General features: G+C 52.8%; 1 protein-coding gene across 1 annotated transcript in view; it reads right to left on the bottom strand.

Moving 5' to 3' along the window:
* Positions 1 to 14,062, bottom strand: part of LOC137438891 (noelin-3) — a 121,101-nt gene extending 107,039 nt beyond the window's left edge. The window contains exon 1 of the mRNA XM_068134345.2: positions 12,739 to 14,062. Coding sequence (XP_067990446.1) covers positions 12,739 to 12,819 — 81 coding nt within the window. The 5' untranslated portion in view covers positions 12,820 to 14,062. The remainder of the gene's footprint in view (positions 1 to 12,738) is intronic.
* Between the last annotated feature and the right edge of the window lie 4,137 nt (positions 14,063 to 18,199).

Below are 18,199 nucleotides of genomic sequence, written 5' to 3'. Positions count from 1 at the left end.
GCCCCAAAAAGTCGATTTCAGCGACACCGAACCGGCACTTGGCAGGGTTCACGATTAGGCCGTGCTGGCCCAGACGTTCGAAGAGCGTGCGGAGATGGTGTAGGTGCTCTTCGCGGGACGCGCTGGCGACGAGGATGTCGTCCATGTAGACGTACAAAAAATCCAAACCGCGCAAGACGCTGTCCATGAGGCGCTGGAACGCCTGAGCCGCATTTTTCAAACCGAAGGGCATCCGAAGGAATTCGAAAAGCCCGAATGGCGTGATGACAGCCGTCTTCGGGATGTCCTCCGGCCTGACAGGGACCTGATGGTAGCCGCGTACGAGGTCCACATTTGAAAAGAAGGACATATTCGCCAAGCGGGCGGAAAAGTCCTGAATGTGGGGGACGGGGTAGCGGTCGGGGGTGGTGACGTCGTTGAGGCGCCGGTAGTCCCCGCACGGTCGCCATCCCTCGCCGGGCTTGGGCACGATGTGGAGCGGGGACGCCCACGCACTCTCGGAGCGCCGCACGATGCCGAGCCGCTCCAGCGTAGCGAACTCCGCTTTCGCAACCGCGAGCTTCGTCGGCTCGAGGCGGCGTGCCCGGGCGTAGACCGGTGGCCCGGTGGTGGGGATGTGATGTTCCACCCCGTGCTCGACGGTCCCCGCCAAGAAGGTCGGCCGAGTGAGGGCCGGAAAACCCGTGAGGAGGCGGGCGAATTCGTCCGCTGCCGGAAGCGTACAAATGAACCTGACCGGAACGGAACCGCTCAGCAAGCCGCTCGGCGAGCCACTCGATGAGCCGCTCTGTGAGCTGCTCAACGAGCCGGGCAGCGCACACGCGAGCGAGCTGAACATCTCAGCCTGGACAAGCCTTCTGCGCTTTACATCGACCAGTAATCCATTAGCACATAAGAAGTCCACGCCGAGCAGTGCCATGGGCACGTCGGCCATAACGAACGACCAACGGAAAACCTGACCTCCGAACCGCAGGGAGAGACAGCGTTTTCCGTACGTGCATATAGACGTACCATTGACCGCAAGCAGCGCGGGACCTCGGCCCGCGGTGTGCTTGTCGGACGTACCGGCAGGAACGACACTCACCTGCGCTCCCGTATCGCACAGGTAACGGCACCCGGACAAAGTGTCCGTTATGTACAGAAGGCTGTTGGAATTGCCGACGCTCACCGTTGCCACCGAGCACCGGCTCGCCCGTTTCCCGACCTGCCGAATGAGCACGGCGGGCGACTCTGCCGAGCCTCGTGGCCGAACTTGGTGTGGAAGAAACACCAGGCGGGCAGCTGCGGAGTTGGAGGCCGCGATTTTCTTCGCGGCGGCGGTGGCGGTGGTGGTTGGGGCGTGGCGGCGGACACGAGGTGTGGTGCATCGGGGAAAGCCTCGGGAGCCTCGGGAGCGGCAACCGCGCCAAGACTCGCCTGCGTGGCCAAAGCCGCATAGTATTTGTCGGCCTCGGCAGCGAGCGCACGGGGTTCCGTTAACGTGGAACCAGCCAAAGCGAGGTGGACTCGTGCTGGCAGCTGGCGTCGAAACAACACCCGGAATAGAGCGTTGGGGGTTTCGTCGCCCATGAGCGCCAGCATATGGTCCATACGGACCGACGGTCACGTGTCCCCGATCTCGGGGAGGTCCAAGAGGCGATCGGCCCGTGCGTCCACCGTAAGGCCGAACGTGGCGAGGAGGAGACGCTTGACCGCCTCGTACTTGCCGTCGGCAGGTGGATCCCTTAGGACCGATACGACGTGGGTGGCCGTGCCGGGCCCGAGGGCGGCGACCACGTGGCAGTACATGGTCTCGTCCACCGTGATGCCTCGAAGTCGGAACTGGGCTTCCGCCTGCAGGAACCAAACTTCGGGTTGTGACTCCCAGAATTCGGGGAGCTTGATGGAGACCGCGTTGGTAGCCATTGTTGCGGCGGTTTCGGGTAGTCAGCGACGGCTGACTCGAATTTCGGAGGTCACCAATTGAGCACGCAGTGCTACGCGCGTGACTTGCTGCCAAGGAGGAAGCGGAGAACGCGGTAAGTTTGATGTTCTTTATTCAAAGAGGTCACTGTAGCACTGGCACGCTCTGGGCTGCGCGGCCAGTGTATATCCTGAGGCCACGCCTACCCCTCGGGCGTGGCCGCCGCCCACTTGGTGCACGGAATGATGTCACCACGCCAGTGGGCTTTCGTGTACGCCACATCGGCATCATTGTTGATGTTTTTGTGGCGACTATCATCAAACGGAAAAGTAATACATCTTAACGGAAAAGAAAAAGCAAATTTTTCATATATGTCGACATTTTGAGCTATTTGGGCGGTGTACGATACATAGTTCCGCGTTGTATCCGGTTGAGTCATTAAAGATTTCAAAGAAACCTATTTAAAGTGTATGTGCACCTAACTAATTTTTAAAAAAGGAAGAAATATCTCTCGGTAATTTCCTGAAACATATTTTACTTCTGGATAATAATGTTGAATGAAATAGGAACGAAGAAATATATGTCATATCTCGGCATCATTGTTGACGTTTTTGTGACGACTGTCATCAAAAGTAAAAGTAATATATCTTAACGGAAAAGAAAAAGCGAATTTTTAATATAATTATGTCGACATTTTCCCCGACTTATTTTAGGCGGTGTATTTTCGTGTATCATCGTGGCGCGATTTTTAAAAATATATCTCTGTGGAGCTATGCTCGCACGATAAAGCCGGACAAAATGGACGACACCAGGAACGAAGTTTCACTGAGCTATTTATTCCAGCTCAACTCGAAAGAACTCAAAAGCACGCAATAGCCCGTTAACACGGGCGGCAATTTATAACAAAAGTTCACCACACAAAAGCCACGCCTCTCAGGTGGGGCGTGGTATTGAAATAAGTCAGCCACGCCTCTCAACGGGGCGTGGTATGTAAATCGAGAGTCCCCCGGGCAAGGCAAGTCCAGACACGTCCGGGCGAGTCCGGGCAAGTAACCGCCCGCCGGTTACATCATCGGCTGGTGCAAGGTGATTGTGTCATGCTTCCGGTAACTGCTACATGCGCCCCCCCCCCCCCCCGAATTAACTTGCACCGGGAGAGTCAGTTTGATGGGGGTCTTGATGACCCAGCCGAAACGACCCCTGGCGATTCGTGTGGGGGTGGTAGGTGGCTTGGCGGTGGATGGTCGGGCGAGGGGCTTGGTTGACGGAGGACGGCCCCGTCGTGGAGGAAGGGCCAACCGTGGAGGTTGGTCGAGGTCCAAATGGGCCGGCTTGAGGCGGTCCATGGAGATGCCGTCCGGTTTGCCGCCAATGTCAATGATGAACGACTTGTCGTCGCTCTTCAGGACCCAGAAAGGTCCATCATACGGCGGCCGGAGCGGTCTCCGGTGTGCGTCGTTCCGGATAAAAACGTACTCCGCAGTGCGAAGTGCTGGGGGGACGTGGGGTTGGGGGCAGCCGTGGTGGGACGTGGGCACGGGGGCAAATCTCCTGGCGGCCTCCTGGAGGACCGAGCGTTGGCAAGCCGAGGACCAGGGGCCGGTGGCATCAGGGATGAACTCGACCGGCACGCGCAGTGGCTGGCCGTAGACCAGCTCGGTGGTGGAAGCCTGGAGGTCCTCTTTAGGGGCCGTTCGGAGGCCCAATAGGACCCACAGGAGCCTGTCGGCCCAACCGTTGTCCTGGAGGCTGGCCTTGAGAGCGGCCCTCATCGAGCGGTGGATCCACTCGCACAAGCCGTTGGCTTGGGGGGTGGTAGGCCGTGGTGCGGTGTATCTTGACCCCCAAGGCCTGGGCGACCACGCCCCAAAGCTCAGAGGTGAATTGCGGGCCTCTGTCGGAGGAGATGTCCGAGGGGGCACCAAAACGGGCAATCCAGGTGCCAATGAAGGCCTGCGCCACGTCGGCGGATGTTGTTGATGCCAACGGGATGGCCTCCTGCCACCTGGTGGTCCTGTCCACCATCGTGAGGAGGTGGGTGAAGCCCTGCGTGGAGGGAAGCGGTCCCACCAGGTCCACATTGACGTGGTCGATGCGCCGTGCGGGCACGTCGAATGGTGCCAACGGGGCCTGGGTGTGCCGGTGGACCTTCGCGCGCTGGCAGGCAACACAGGCGTTGGCCCAGTCGCGGACGTCCTTGCGGAGCCCGTGCCAGACGAACTTTGCTGCCACGAGCTTCTGCGACGCTTTCCGGCCCAGGAAGGAAAGGCCGTGGAGGGCGTCAAAAATGTGCCGCTGCCATCCGGTGGGCACGATGGGGCGAGGTTGGCCCAGGGAGACGTCGCACAGGAGAACTGTGCCTGTGTCCTCGAAGGGGACGTCGGCCAACCGCAGGCCTGTGTCCGCTGTCCGGAGGGCTTGCACCGTGGGGTCGGTGGTCTGTTCGGCCGCCATGCGGGCGAAGTCCACACCGAGGTGGACGGCATTCGCGCCGGACCGGGAGAGGCAATCGGCCACAGCGTTGTCCTTGCCCGCGACGTGCTGGATGTCCGTTGTAAATTCGGACACGGCGGAGGGGTGGCGCTGCTGGCGGGCCGACCACGGCTCTGCAACCTTGGCCATGGCGAATACCAGGGGTTTGTGGTCCACAAACGCCGTGAACGGGCGGTCCTCTAAAAGATGGCGGAAGTGGCGAACGGCCAGGTAAAGACTGAGGAGCTCGCGGTCGAAAGCGCTATACTTGCGCTCGTTAGGGTGAAGCTGCCGGCTGAAGAAGGCCAGCGGTTGCCTAGCCCCGTTCACCCACTGTTCATGCACGGCGCCCACTGCATAGTCGGAAGCATCCGTGGTGAGGGCGATGGGTGCGTCGAACGCCGGGGGCGCCAGCATGGTCGCGTTGGCGAGGGCCAGCTTTGCGCCCGTGAACGCCTCCTCCATCTCTTTGGTCCAGGCGACGTCGTGCTTGGCCGGCTTGCCCCGGAGGGGTTCGGTCAGGGGGTGCATGAATTGCGCGGCGCGAGGCACGAACCTGTGGTAGAAATTTACCATCCCCAAAAATTCCTGTAGGGCCTTGATGGAGCGGGGGCACGGGAAACATGTGACTGCCTCCACCTTGGTAGGCAGCGGGACGGCCCCGCGCTTCGTGATGCGGTGCCCCAGGAAGTCGACGGCCGTTATGCCAAACTGGCATTTCGCCGGGTTGATGATGAGGCTGTGCTGGCCGAGGCGCTCAAAAAGCGTGCGCAGGTGGATGAGGTGCTCCGCCTGGGAAGTCCTGGCGACGAGAATGTCGTCCAAGTAGACGAAAAGGAAGGTGAGGTCGCGCAGCATGCTGTGCCTCAGCCGCTGGAAGGCTTGGGCCATGTTCTTAAGGCCGAACGGCATGTGAAGGAACTCGAAGAGGCCAAAAGGTGTAATTACCACCGTCTTCGGCACGTTGACCGGCCGGATGGGTACCTGGTGGTAGTCCCGAATGAGGTCAACCTTGGAAAAGATCACCCGCCCCGCCAAACGGGCGGAAAAGACCTGTAAGTGTGGTATCGGGTACCGGTCGGGTGTGGTGGCGTCGTTGAGGCGGCGGTAATCGCCGCATGGTCGCCATCCGCCACCCGGTTTGGGCACGATGTGCAGGGGCGAGGCCCACGCGCTATTCGAGCGCCGCACAATGCCCAATCGCTCCAGCGCGTCGAATTCCGCCTTCGCCACGGCGAGTTTGGTCGGGTCGAGGCGACAAGCCCTGGTGTAGACCGGTGGACCAGTGGTCAGGATGTGGTGTTCGACGCCGTGTTTGATGGCGATGGCCAAAAACGTCGGCTGCGTGAAGGCGGGAAACTCGGTCAGCAGGCGGGTGAAATCGTCCACGGCCGGGAGCGCGCAGGCTAGCTTGGTTGGTGCGGAGCCGCTCAATGAGCAAGCGAGCGAGCTGAAGGTCTCTGCGTTGATGAGCCGACGCCATTTGACGTTCACCAAAAGCCCATGCGCGCACAGAAAATCTGCACCCAGCAAGGCCATGGGCACGTTCACCATGATGAAGTCCCACCTGAAGCGCTGGCCCCCGAAGCAGAGTGCGACGCTGCACAACCCGAAGGTGCGGATGGAAGAGCCGTTTGCGGTGACCACGGCGGGGCTGCAAAGCGCGGCCTGTTTGTCCTGCACTGAGGCGGGTATCACGCTCATCTGAGTGCTGGTGTCGCACAAAAAACGCCGCCCGGACGCTGTGTCCGTGATAAACAGAAGGCTGCCTGAATGACCGACGCTCATGGCAGGCAGCGAGCGCCGGCCTAGTCGTTTCCCGACCTGCCGAAAGTGCACGGTGGGCGGCACGTTCTGGCCTTCTGCCCGACCCTGGCATGGTAGTAGCACATGGTCCGCTCTGGTGGAGGCTCCGTCGGTCGCATCGGGTTCGGTCGATGGGGCGTCACAGCGGCCGCTGTCGCCAGTGGCACTGACTCGGCCTGTGGTGGCGCCGGTCGTGGCACGGGCGTTGCCTCGGTCGGCCCAGGGTTCCAGGCGGCCGCTCTGACATGTCGCCTGGCCGAGAAAAATTTATCGGCCTCCTTGGCCAGGGCGCGAGGGTCCGTGATGGGCGAGTTAGCCAAAGCTAACCGTACCTGCCCGGGTAGCTGCCGGAGGAACAGCTCGCGGAAGAGGAAATCCGGACTGTGGTCACCGAGTAGAGCCAGCATGTGGTCCATGCGCTCGGATGGACGGGCCTCACCCAGCTCCGGGAGGTCGAGCAGTTGTCGCGCGCGTTCGGTCTCCATGAGTCCAAACGCACCGAGGAGTAGGCCTTTGAGCGCGCCGTATTTGTCGGCGTTTGGCGGGTTCTGTAGGAAGCTCAGGACCCGGGCAGCAGTGGAGGCATTGAGCGCGGAGACCACATGGAGGTAGCGCGTCGTGTCCTCCGTGATGTCCCGCAGGGCGAAGAGAGAATCTGCCTGGGTGAACCAGACGGCTGCGTGTGATTCCCAGAAGCCAGGGAGCTTCAAAGCTACAGATGACTCCATCACCGTGTTCTCGAAAAGGGGTCACCAATTGTGGAGCTATGCTCGCACGATAAAGCCGGACAAAATGGACGACACCAGGAACGAAGTTTCACTGAGCTATTTATTCTAGCTCAACTCAGAAGAACTCAAAAGCACTCAATAGCCCGTTAACACGGGCGGCAATTTATATCAAAAGTTCACCACACAAAAGCCACGCCTCTCAGGCGGGGCATGGTATGCAAATAAGTCAGCCACACCTCTCAACGGGGCATGGTGTGAAAATCGAGAGTCTGCCCGGGCAAGGCAAGTCCGGACACGTCCGGGCAAGTAACCGCCCGTCGGTTACGTCATCGGCCGGTGCAAGGTGATTGTGTCATGCTTCCGGTAACCGCTACATCTCTGCATTTTCCAGTGTGTGCGTGAATGTTCTCAATTATTTCTGATACCGAGTCTAAAACCATCGATAAAAATGAAATCAGATGGTGAATTCGAGATAAAATCGTGAGGGTGACTCAATGAATGGGCTTTATTTTACAGGACTTTGAGAAATCATTTCGTTCTATAAACGGAAACTTTCATGGGATTTTCTTCACGTTTTTTTTCAACCGAGTCTAAAACTATGTTGGCGACTGTTAAAAATGAAATGATATAGTGAATTTGAGTTGAAACAAGCGTTACGCCGAGGTCCCCCGTCGGTGAAGTGATGCGAGTTGACAAAGTGGAAGACGCAAGGCGGCCATCTTGGATTTTGACGTTGCGACCCAATTTTCAATAGCGTTCTTCCTTATGCGTAGGTACACCCACACACCAGATTAGAAGTTAGTAGTTCGTTTATTTTTCAAGATATTTCGCTCACAAGGTTCAGACATATATATGGTGGCGGCCATCTTGGATTTTGAGTTGGCGACCCAATTTTGAATAGGGTTCTTCCTTATGCCGAGATACACCCACACCCCAGATTAGAATTTAGTAGTCCGTTTATTTTTCACGATATCCCACTCACAATGTTCAGACATACATGGCGGTGGCCATCTTGGATTCTGACGTGGGTTGCAACCACACACCAAATTAGAATTCGGTCCTTCGCTTATGCACGCACGCATGCACGTCCGCACACACGGATGGACGGACGCACGGACGGAGGGGAAAACCATACTCCCCCTTTCGCTCCGCGGTGCGACGGGGGACAATAAACCTGTGAGAGAGAGAAAGACAGCACGGGCCTAACTAAACAGGCCTCTAAGCTATTCGAGTTAATAAAATGGTGGATATTTGTTTATATGAAGCCTCTCCAAGAATGGGTGGAGCTACTCTGTAAACGGAGTAAGCCACACCCCCAGACAGACAGACAGACAGAATCACCGTAGCCTATTATAATATAGATACACACAGTAAATATATATATATACTAGCTTGGCTCGGCGAGCCTTAATTTAGCTGAGGATAATGACTGTACATGAGTTGCTGTGTTGTCATGATTTACACCAATCATAATACAAACAATTATTTTGCACAAATGTATTTGTTGTGTTTGTGATATTACATTTTTATAAGCAATTTAGGTTGAAGATTTAGGTTGAATGTTTTTTTTTCAAGAAAGAACCCCTCAGCACATACAAAGGGGAGGGGTAGGTGCAGACTGCAGGTTTGGGACGATTACACCTCACCACCACGTAATTCAAAACACCTCACCACCAAGTAATTCAAAACACCTCACCACCAAGTAATTCAAAACACCTCACAGCCATGAAACACGTAATAAAAACACCTCACCACCAAGTAATTTAAAACACCTCACCACCAAGTAATTTAAAACACCTCACCACCAAGTAATTCAAAACACCTCACAGCCATAAAACACGTAATAAAAACACCTCACCACCAAGTAATTTAAAACACCTCACCACCAAGTAATTTAAAACACCTCACGACCAAGTAATTCAAAACACCTCACCACCAAGTAATTTAAAACACCTCACCACCAAGTAATTCAAAACACCTCACCACCAAGTAATTCAAAACACCTCACCACCAAGTAATTTAAAACACCTCACAGCCATAAAACACGTAATAAAAACACCTCACCACCATGAAATTAAAAACACCTCACCACCACGAAATTGAAAACACCTCACAGCCATAAAACACGTAATAAAACACCTCACAGCTATAAAACACGTTATAAAAACACCTCACAGCCATAAAACAGTTAATAAAAACTCCTCACAGCCACGAAATTAAAAACACCTCACCACCACGTCATTTAAAAACACCTCACCACCAAGTAATTCAAAACACCTCACCACCACGTAATTCAAAACCCCTCAACACCAACTAATTCAAAACACCTCACCACCACATAATTAAAAATACGTCACCACCACGTAATTATTAATACCTCACCACCACGTGATTCAAAACCTCACCACCATGTGATTTAAAAACACCTCACCACAATGTGATTTAAAAACACCTCACCACCACGTCATTTAAAAACACCTCACCACCACATAATTCAAAATACCTCACCACCACGCGATTCAAAACCACCACAACGTTATTAAAAACACTTCACAACCACGGAAACAAAAGTTTGAGGGTGTCGTTAAGTGACAACACAGACACTGACCAGATGTGTAGATATATATAGATAAATGACTGTACCCGAGTTGCCGTTTTGTCATGGTTTGAACCAATCATAATTCAAACAATTATTTTGCACAAATGTATTTGTAATAGACGTGATATCACATTTTATAAACAATTGAAGTTGAAAAAAAAAATTCCCCAAAAAAATTCCCCCAAAAAATAAAATAATAACTGGAAAATTTTTCAATAAAAATACCCTTAGGACATACCGACGGGAGAAATATGTGCATACCAGAAGTTTGGTACGATTTCACAAAAGTTTGAGAGAGTAGTTCAGTGACAAGACAACACAGGACAACACAGGACAGACGCTGCACAGATTAACCTTTATTCCAAAACCACAACAATATAATATATTGTTGTGGTTTTGGAATAAAGGATAATCCCCCTCGTCGGTAGACGCACCACAACATGAAGCCTCGCGGTAGTTCAGTTATTTCTTAGTAAATGTAAGCGTAGTCCTTTCCTGTGTTTAGTTTTGCGTTGAGCAGGCCCGTGAGTAGGGCGGTCTTTTGGCGCTGAAATGCCACGTGGCAGGCCTGAACAAGTCTGGCAATGCCGAAGGGAGGAGCTGCAGGGGGAGTGTCCGGTAAGCGCGAGCCGCCAATCAGGGCTCGAGGGGAGTGGCTAACCACGGCGATGAGAGGTGGGGCTTGGAACATTCGAGTAAGGCCGGGGCGGAGCCATAAAATTCTGCTCCGAGCCCCCCACCTCAGTCGGAGTTGGAGTTCCGTTCATTCGAGGAGTGCGAGTCAGAACGCAGGCAGAACGCACGAGAACGCAAGGAGTTGAGCTGGAGTGCAAGTCAGAGAGAGAGAACGCGCAAGAGAACGAGTCAGAGTGTTGGACTTGAATCACTGAAATAGCCGCGCGGTACACGAATCCCCCGTGCCCCGTGCCCTGCGCTCTGCGCTGTATTCATCGCGCGTTCGAGGAGACGACCCGTTCTGGGCCACAGACGCGTGACCTCCTTGCCTGCATTTACCCTGCATGTGCCATGACCGCCAGAGGGCCCCGCCAGGCGAGCTGTCCCGGAGCGACTGATGGCAAAGCACGCTTGGCGCGCGAACATTCTTCCTCCATCTCCCCGTGTGCATGAGTGGGCCCTGTGTCTGGGTATAAGTTAACATTGTTTAAGTGCCTGCTCTGTGTCTCTGCGAATAATTGTACATTATAAGAAATCGTGTTATTCCTCTTATTTGACCGTTCCCGTCCCTTCCATTAATTGGCTTCGCATAGTACGAATAGAACCGCTCGAATCGGGTTCCATAAAAGTAACGGCATGAGTCACATGATATGCACACCGCTCGGGCGTACTCGATTAAGCGTGGCTCGTGCGAGGTCCGGTCCCCGCTTTCGTGGCAGCGTGGGTTAAAGGTACGTGCGGCGTCGACCTGATACCCGTTTTCATGCTTGCTGCGGAAGTGGCGATTCGGCCTCGTGGACACGAAGACCCAAGGGGAAAAAGGGGTTTAATCCCCCCCTTTGTAACGTGGAACGGGCTTCGGAAGATCCACAACAATATATACAGTAAATAAATAAGTATATATACAGTGTGTATATATATATATATATATATATATATATATATATATATATATATATATATATATATATATACACACAAGAAAAAATATATATAAATATATATTAATAGTATATATACACTACCGGTCAAAAGTTTTAGAACACCTCAATTTTTCCAGTTTTTGTTATTGAAATTTAAGCAATTCAAGTCCAGTGAATAACCTGAAATGGGACAAAGGTAAGCAGTAAACTGCTCAAGGTTAATAAAAAAAAGTTTAGGTTAACAAAAACGGGAAAATAATGTAAATTGCACAGTTATATTGTAAAAAAATGCCTTCTTCAGGGAGCAAGTAATGGGTTAACAACTTACAGCTGTTCTGCAGCAATGTAAGTAAATTAAGCCTTGAAAGTTGATGGAAATAATTCCTACAGGTGTCCCAAACTCTGCTGATGACTCGATTACAAACCCCCTGTCTGTATAAAAACAGTATTGGAACAGACTGTTATTACACCCTCTGAAGCATTGTTTGGACAATATTGCACTGCAGGAAGTAGTATATTGCTATCATAATGGCGAGAAAAAGGCAATTAACAATGGAAGACAGACAAACCATTATATCCCTTAAAAGTGTAGGTCTTTCCTTTAGAGAAGTTGCAAAGAAAGCCATGGTGTCAGTGAGTACAGTTTCCTTCACCATCAAAAGGCACTCGGAAACGGAGGAAACTCTGACAGGAAGAGGTCTGGCAGACCCAAAGCCACAACAGAATCAGAAGACAAGTTTCTGAGAGTCAACAGCTTGCGTGATGGGCGGCTCACAGGACAACAGCTTCAAGCACAGCTTAACACTGGTCGAAGTAAGCAAGTCTCAGTTTCAACTGTGAAGAGAAGACTTCGAGCTGCAGGTTTGACAGGTCGAGTGGCAGTAAGAAAGCCATTGCTAAGATGGCAAAATAAGAAAAAGAGTAAATAAATATATACATATACACATTTCATGTAAATACCATAGCAGCACTGATGTGGACGTATACTCACGTATTGTAAAATCTGGACAATATCTCCAGATGAGAGGAGTGTACATACATGACGTGTATCTACGCCTCCATATGCTTCATAGATTTACATGTCCAATGGCTCCTTACAATCCACCTCCTACCCCTCATAAAGAACTCTTACTCATCTACCTCATTCATCCACTCCTCCCACACTTCTCCAACCTACTTCCCATCTCTCCCTTTCCTCAATTTGCCACCACACCTGTGCGTACATAATAAACCGAGATGGCCACACGTGTTTACTCTTTTACTATTTAAACAGCATGGCACAACCAAAATGAAAAGGTGTTGTCAGAGGTAGCGTCTCCACACAGGTAGATGCCCGAAGATCCGAGAGAGGTAAACAGCGAGTCATGCTGCGATACCTGGCGGCGAGGCGCGGTTCTAATACGACAAAGCAGGTAACACCGTAGGCTGATACCTGCTCGCTTTACAGACCATGACGCGCTAATTAAAGCGGAGCTGCAAGTTGTTCGCGCAGGTATGCCGAGCTACACGCGATATCAACCTGCTTTTCCCGCGATTAAAGGACATGCACATCGCAAGCAACTTCACTTTAAAAGGTTAGAACCCCGACACAGGTAATTCGCAGGCAAAGCCGGGACATCGACGAACACGCACCTGCCATGCACACCGCCCCGGTAGAGACAGCTGCAAAAGCACCAAGAGCGGCAGCAGCCGCGTCGCCGTTGTCTTCGCCATCGTCAGCAACTCAAGCCCTTCACCGCACCTCGTCCTGGAGTCGCACCTCGGCCTGGAGTCGCACCTCGGCCTGGAGTCGCACCTCGGCCTGGAGCCGCACCTCGTCTCTCGTGTCCCGGGTCCCTTCGTGCGTCAGCAGTTCCTTCCTCGCATCGTCATCGCTCGCCGCGGCGCGTTCGTCCATTCAGCCCAGGTATCCGCGACTGCACCTGCGCGCCGGGCGCGTCACTGCGGCTCGAGCGCACGGGAGGGCGAAAAGCGAACGACTCGCCCGCGCCCGGTGCCGGGATTCTCTCCACTCTCGACGGACACTCGATCCCAGAGAGTTCTTCGCTCTCGACAGACGCCCAATCCCGGAGAATTCTCCGCTCTCGACAGACGCCCAATCCCGGAGAATTCTCCGCTCTCGACGGACGCCCGATCCCGGAGAGTTCTCCGCTCTCGACGGACGCCCGATCCCGGAGAGTTCTCCGCTCTCGACGGACGCCGGATCCCGGAGAGTTCTCCGCTCTCGACGGACGCCCGATCCCCAAGAGTTCTCCGCTCTCGACGGATGCCAAATCCCGGAGAGTTCTCCGCTCTCGACGGACGCCGGATCCCGGAGAGTTCTCCGCTCTCAACGGACGCCCAATCCCGGAGAGTTCTCCGCTCTCGACGGACGCCCGATCCCGGAGAGTTCTACGCTCTCGACGGACGCCCGATCCCGGAGAGTTCTCTGCTCTCGACGGATGCCCGATCCCGGAGAGTTCTCGCTCTCGACGGACGCCCGATCCCGGAGAGTTCTCTGCTCTCGGTGGACACCCAATCCGGGAGAGTGCTCCGCTCTCGACGGATGCCCGATCCCGGAGAGTTCTCCACTCTCGACAGACGCCCGATCCTGGAGAGTTCTCCGCTCTCGACGGACGCCCGATCCCGGCGAGTTCGCGACGCGCAGAACGACGAGGAGCGGACAAACGTTAACACTTTCGGTCGGCACCTGCGATGGCGATCAGCGCCCAGAAATGAGTGCGGGTCCCTGTCCGCACCAACTTCTTCATCCAGGATGCCTCCTCGCGGGAGCTCTTCACTCCCGACGCCTCGCGCGAAGCTCGACCAGTGCGCGCGCCAACACGTGGCCCGAGCTCCGTGGAATTCCAGGCATGAACCGCGAGCGCAAATCCTTGGTAAATCCCGGTGGCGGCTCGGCCGGTAACCTCGTGTTTCGAGAGGCCGCGACCGTGCGACGCCTCCTGTGGCTGCGTGTGGTCGACGGATGTTCCGGGGAGTGGGGAAGGCTGGGCGGATCGATCGGGCGCGGTCTCGCTTCGCTCCCACCTTGAGACGCGCAATCCCCACCCGCCGCTGCTTGTGCCCTTCATGGAGCCGCCATCGCTTGTTTGCCGCCATTAAAACTTTACAAATGCCCGACAAAAAAAAACATTCCACCGACCGTTCCCAATGAGTGATCTGCAAAACTGGGTGGGGTGCTCCAGCGGCGCGTGGCCGAACCCTCATAAATGATGCAACCAACAGCAATATATACGTGCGGCATATACGCGAGTAATGGAACATCAAGTGATTTCATTCAAAATTGGCCCTGGCCACCTGTTAAAGGTCCATTGTCAAATCCTAGCACCGCGACCATCAAATATTCCCTTATTACGTCATAATCGGACGCACGTCACATTTGCTATTTCATTATATCGGCACAAATCGGCGAATTTAGGTCTTGTCTTTGTTGAGTCGACATATGCAGGTAACCTGTGCTCAACCGACTCTGTAAGGGGTGAAGTCACTGTCACCTGTTAGGTTGGGGCAGGAATTTGTAATTTGGTCAAAGTGCCGGCGATAACTCGCCGACTATTCGCTAAGGACACCTGTGAGATCTTCAACGTCCATCGACTAATAATGTCGTACCAAGGACCGTGTACATCGATGTCTGTCCCTTGTCTGAGAGCGACGAAACACAAAGGTGACAGCTCATATACCTGGGTCGAGGTTTGAATCCCGACCCAGCTATAACCTGCCATCCCGGTGTTTCACAGGTAGGTTTGAATCCCGACCCAGCTATAACCTGCCATCCCGGTGTTTCACAGGTAGGTTTGAATCCCGACCCAGCTACAACCTGCCATCCCGGTGTTTCACAGGTAGGTTCGAATCCCGACCCAGCTACAACCTGCCATCCCGGTGTTTCACAGATAGGTTCGAATCCCGACCCAGCTATAACCTGCCATCCCGGTGTTTCTCAGATAGGTTCGAATCCCGACCCAGCTACAACCTGCCATCCCGGTGTTTCACAGGTAGGTTCGAATCCCGACCCAGCTACAACCTGCCATCCCGGTGTTTCACAAGAAGGTTCAAATCCCGACCAAGCTATAACCTGGCATCCCGGTGTTTCACAGGAAGGTTCGAATCCCGACCAAGCTATAACCTGCCATCCCGGTGTTTCACAGATAGATTCGAATCCCGACCCAGCTACAACCTGCCATCCCGGTGTTTCACAGGTAGTTTCGAATCCAGACTCAGCTATAACCTGCCATCCCGGTGTTTCACAGGTAGGTTCGAATCCCGACCCAGCAACAACCTGCCATCCCGGTGTTTCACAGGTAGATTCGAATCCAGACCCAGCTACAACATGTCATCCCGGTGTTTCACAGGTACGTAAGAATCCTGACCCAGCTACAACATGTCATCCCGGTGTTTCACAGGTACTTTCGAATCCTGACCCAGCTACAACCTGCCATCCCGGTGTTTCACAGGTAGGTTCGAATCGAGACTCAGCTATAACCTGCCATCCCGGTGTTTCACAGGTAGGTTCGAATCCCGACCCAGCCACAACCTGCCATCCCGGTGTTTCACAGGTAGGTTCGAATCCAGACCCAGCTATAACCTGCCATCCCGGTGTTTCACAGGTAGGTTCGAATCCCGATCCAGCTACAACCTGCCATCCCGGAGTTTCACAGGTAGGTTCGAATCCCGACCCAGCTACAACCTACCATCCCGGTGTTTCACAGGTAGGTTTGAATCCCGACCCAGCTATAACCTGCCATCCCGGTGTTTCACAGGTAGGTTCGAATCCAGACCCAGCTATAACCTGCCATCCCGGTGTTTCACAGGTAGGTTCGAATCCCGATCCAGCTACAACCTGCCATCCCGGTGTTTCACAGGTAGGTTCGAATCCCGACCCAGCTACAACCTGCCATCCCGGTGTTTCACAGATAGGTTCGAATCCCGACCCAGCTATAAACTATCCCTGTGATCCCTCCCAGGTCGGTAAAATGAGCACCAGCTTACTGGGAGTAAAAAGCCATTCGAGTATCCTGCGTCGGAGTGGATTTCACTCCTCGTCCAATAAAACAGCCTCCGCAGCTCCGGTGTGCCTCCTGGCGTGATAGGAATGAATATTTAAACATCCCACGGTGTCCTTCGCTTAGAGTAGGCGAGCTTTCGCCGGCACCTTGGGCAAATTCCAAATTCCTGCCATAATTACTGAGGCAAACGTCAGACCAGGCCAGCCGGTTCGTGAAAGACTTGAGGCAAGATATGGGCTTCACTTCCCCCAGTCCATCCCACAAAAACGTAGGAATAATTATGGCTTTCAAAAACGAATAACAATCATTTGTTCACTTGTTGAGACGACACCGTCATGCGATTGTATCATTTCGCACCTGCACAATGTGTCCATGATCATTTTGCCCCTGCACAATGTGGCCATGATCATTTTGCACCTGCACAATATAGCCATGATCCTTTTGCACCTGCACAATGTGGCCATTATCATTTTGCACCTGCACAATGTGGCCATGATCATTTTGCACCTGCACAATGTGGCCATTATCATTTTGCACCTGCACAATATAGCCATGATCATTTTACACCTGCACAATGTGGCCATGATCATTTTGCACCTGCACAATGTGGCCATGATCATTTTGCACCTGCACAATGTGGCCATGATCATTTTGCACCGGCACAATATGACCATGATCAATTTGTTGGTCGATTTATTTAATAACCACGTTCAGGATCTCAGCAATGGAACTGCACCTTACCGTAGTGCTGCAGTCTTTGTGTTCCCATGGATACGGTGTTTCAAGGTACCATACGAACAATGTTCAATTGTTCAAAGCAATTCGATAATAAAACCAGAATTTTGATTTTTACGGTAAAACATCAGAGCTAAACTGACAATTTGATCACTGTAGATATGCAGGTACATAAGGTTTCATTTTGAGGCCATTCTAGATCCGTCCATACCTTCGTGACGTCATTGGCATCCAGGGTCATGTGTATTATGTTGTTTTTCACGACGTCCCTCGGTGGTTCCCATTGACCATCGAGCAGTTTCTCGGCGCCGTCGCCGCTTTACGAGGATGGATGAAGGTGGGAACGCGACACGACTTGCGTTTGATGTGCTACCTGTGCGCACACTTTACTCAGCCGTTTCGGAGAGCGGTGCGTGCCTTGAGTGCAGCCACGACCATTTCACATCTAGGGCTGTTATAATAAAAATCGTGGCCATTGCCGAAAGATTGTTGGGGCAAATCGTGAAGGCCCTAACAGGTTTCAAACCTCCTTCTATCAATTGTTTCTATGGCAATACGAACGGTGAGCAAACTAAGGCTGCACCGGCTGACTTTTGTTCGTGGATATTTTAGTTTACCGAACTTTTCCGACTGTTTTGTGATTTTTCCTGAGATATTGACTTCGAGTTGTATCTGCTTGCAGAATTTCAGCTTTCTACCCAACCTCAAAGTTACTAAACATTTGTCAGTGAATGATTTATTCATTGAGTCAGTGAGTGAGTCAGTGGTGAGGAAGAGCTTTATATATGCACTAATACAGCATGCTTCCTTGCATACTGCAAACTACTCTCAAGTGCATCCGACGCGTATACATAATACATTTGAGAAACCATCTGAAAATTGTCTACTTTGTCTTGTCTTGTCTAATTTGTATGCAAAAGTCTTCTTCTTCTTCCGTATGCTAAACATGACGAAAACAGTTCTTTTTAAACGAAAATTGACGATTTTATGCAGCCTTGGCCTTTTGATCTAAAGAAAACAATTGGCTTCCAGCTTTTTGATGGGTGATCCAATTCTGTGACCCAATGTGCAAATCTTACTATAATTCACCAAATGTCCGTCCATCTGTTTGGCCGTCCATCTGTCTGTCCGTCCATCTGTCCGTCCGTCCATCTATCCGTCCGTTCGAAGGTACCGCAAAAACGGCTGAACCGATCGCAACGATATTTTGGGTGGGTAATCCTGGGGTCTCCTGGAGTAAAATAGGCTATATTGTTTTTCCAATTTCAGCTTTGGCCTCCAGGATTTTCAAGTTTGGACTCCCACATAACGTTATTTTCCCGGGTGCCGCACAAATGGCTGCACCAATCGCTGAA

Source organism: Myxine glutinosa, chromosome 13 (genome assembly GCF_964187855.1).
Source record: "Myxine glutinosa chromosome 13, kmMyxGlut1.1, whole genome shotgun sequence".
In the NCBI taxonomy this organism is placed as follows: domain Eukaryota; kingdom Metazoa; phylum Chordata; class Myxini; order Myxiniformes; family Myxinidae; genus Myxine; species Myxine glutinosa.
The sequence above is the reverse complement of the archived record's forward strand: the minus strand, read 5'-3'. Positions and strand labels throughout refer to the sequence as shown.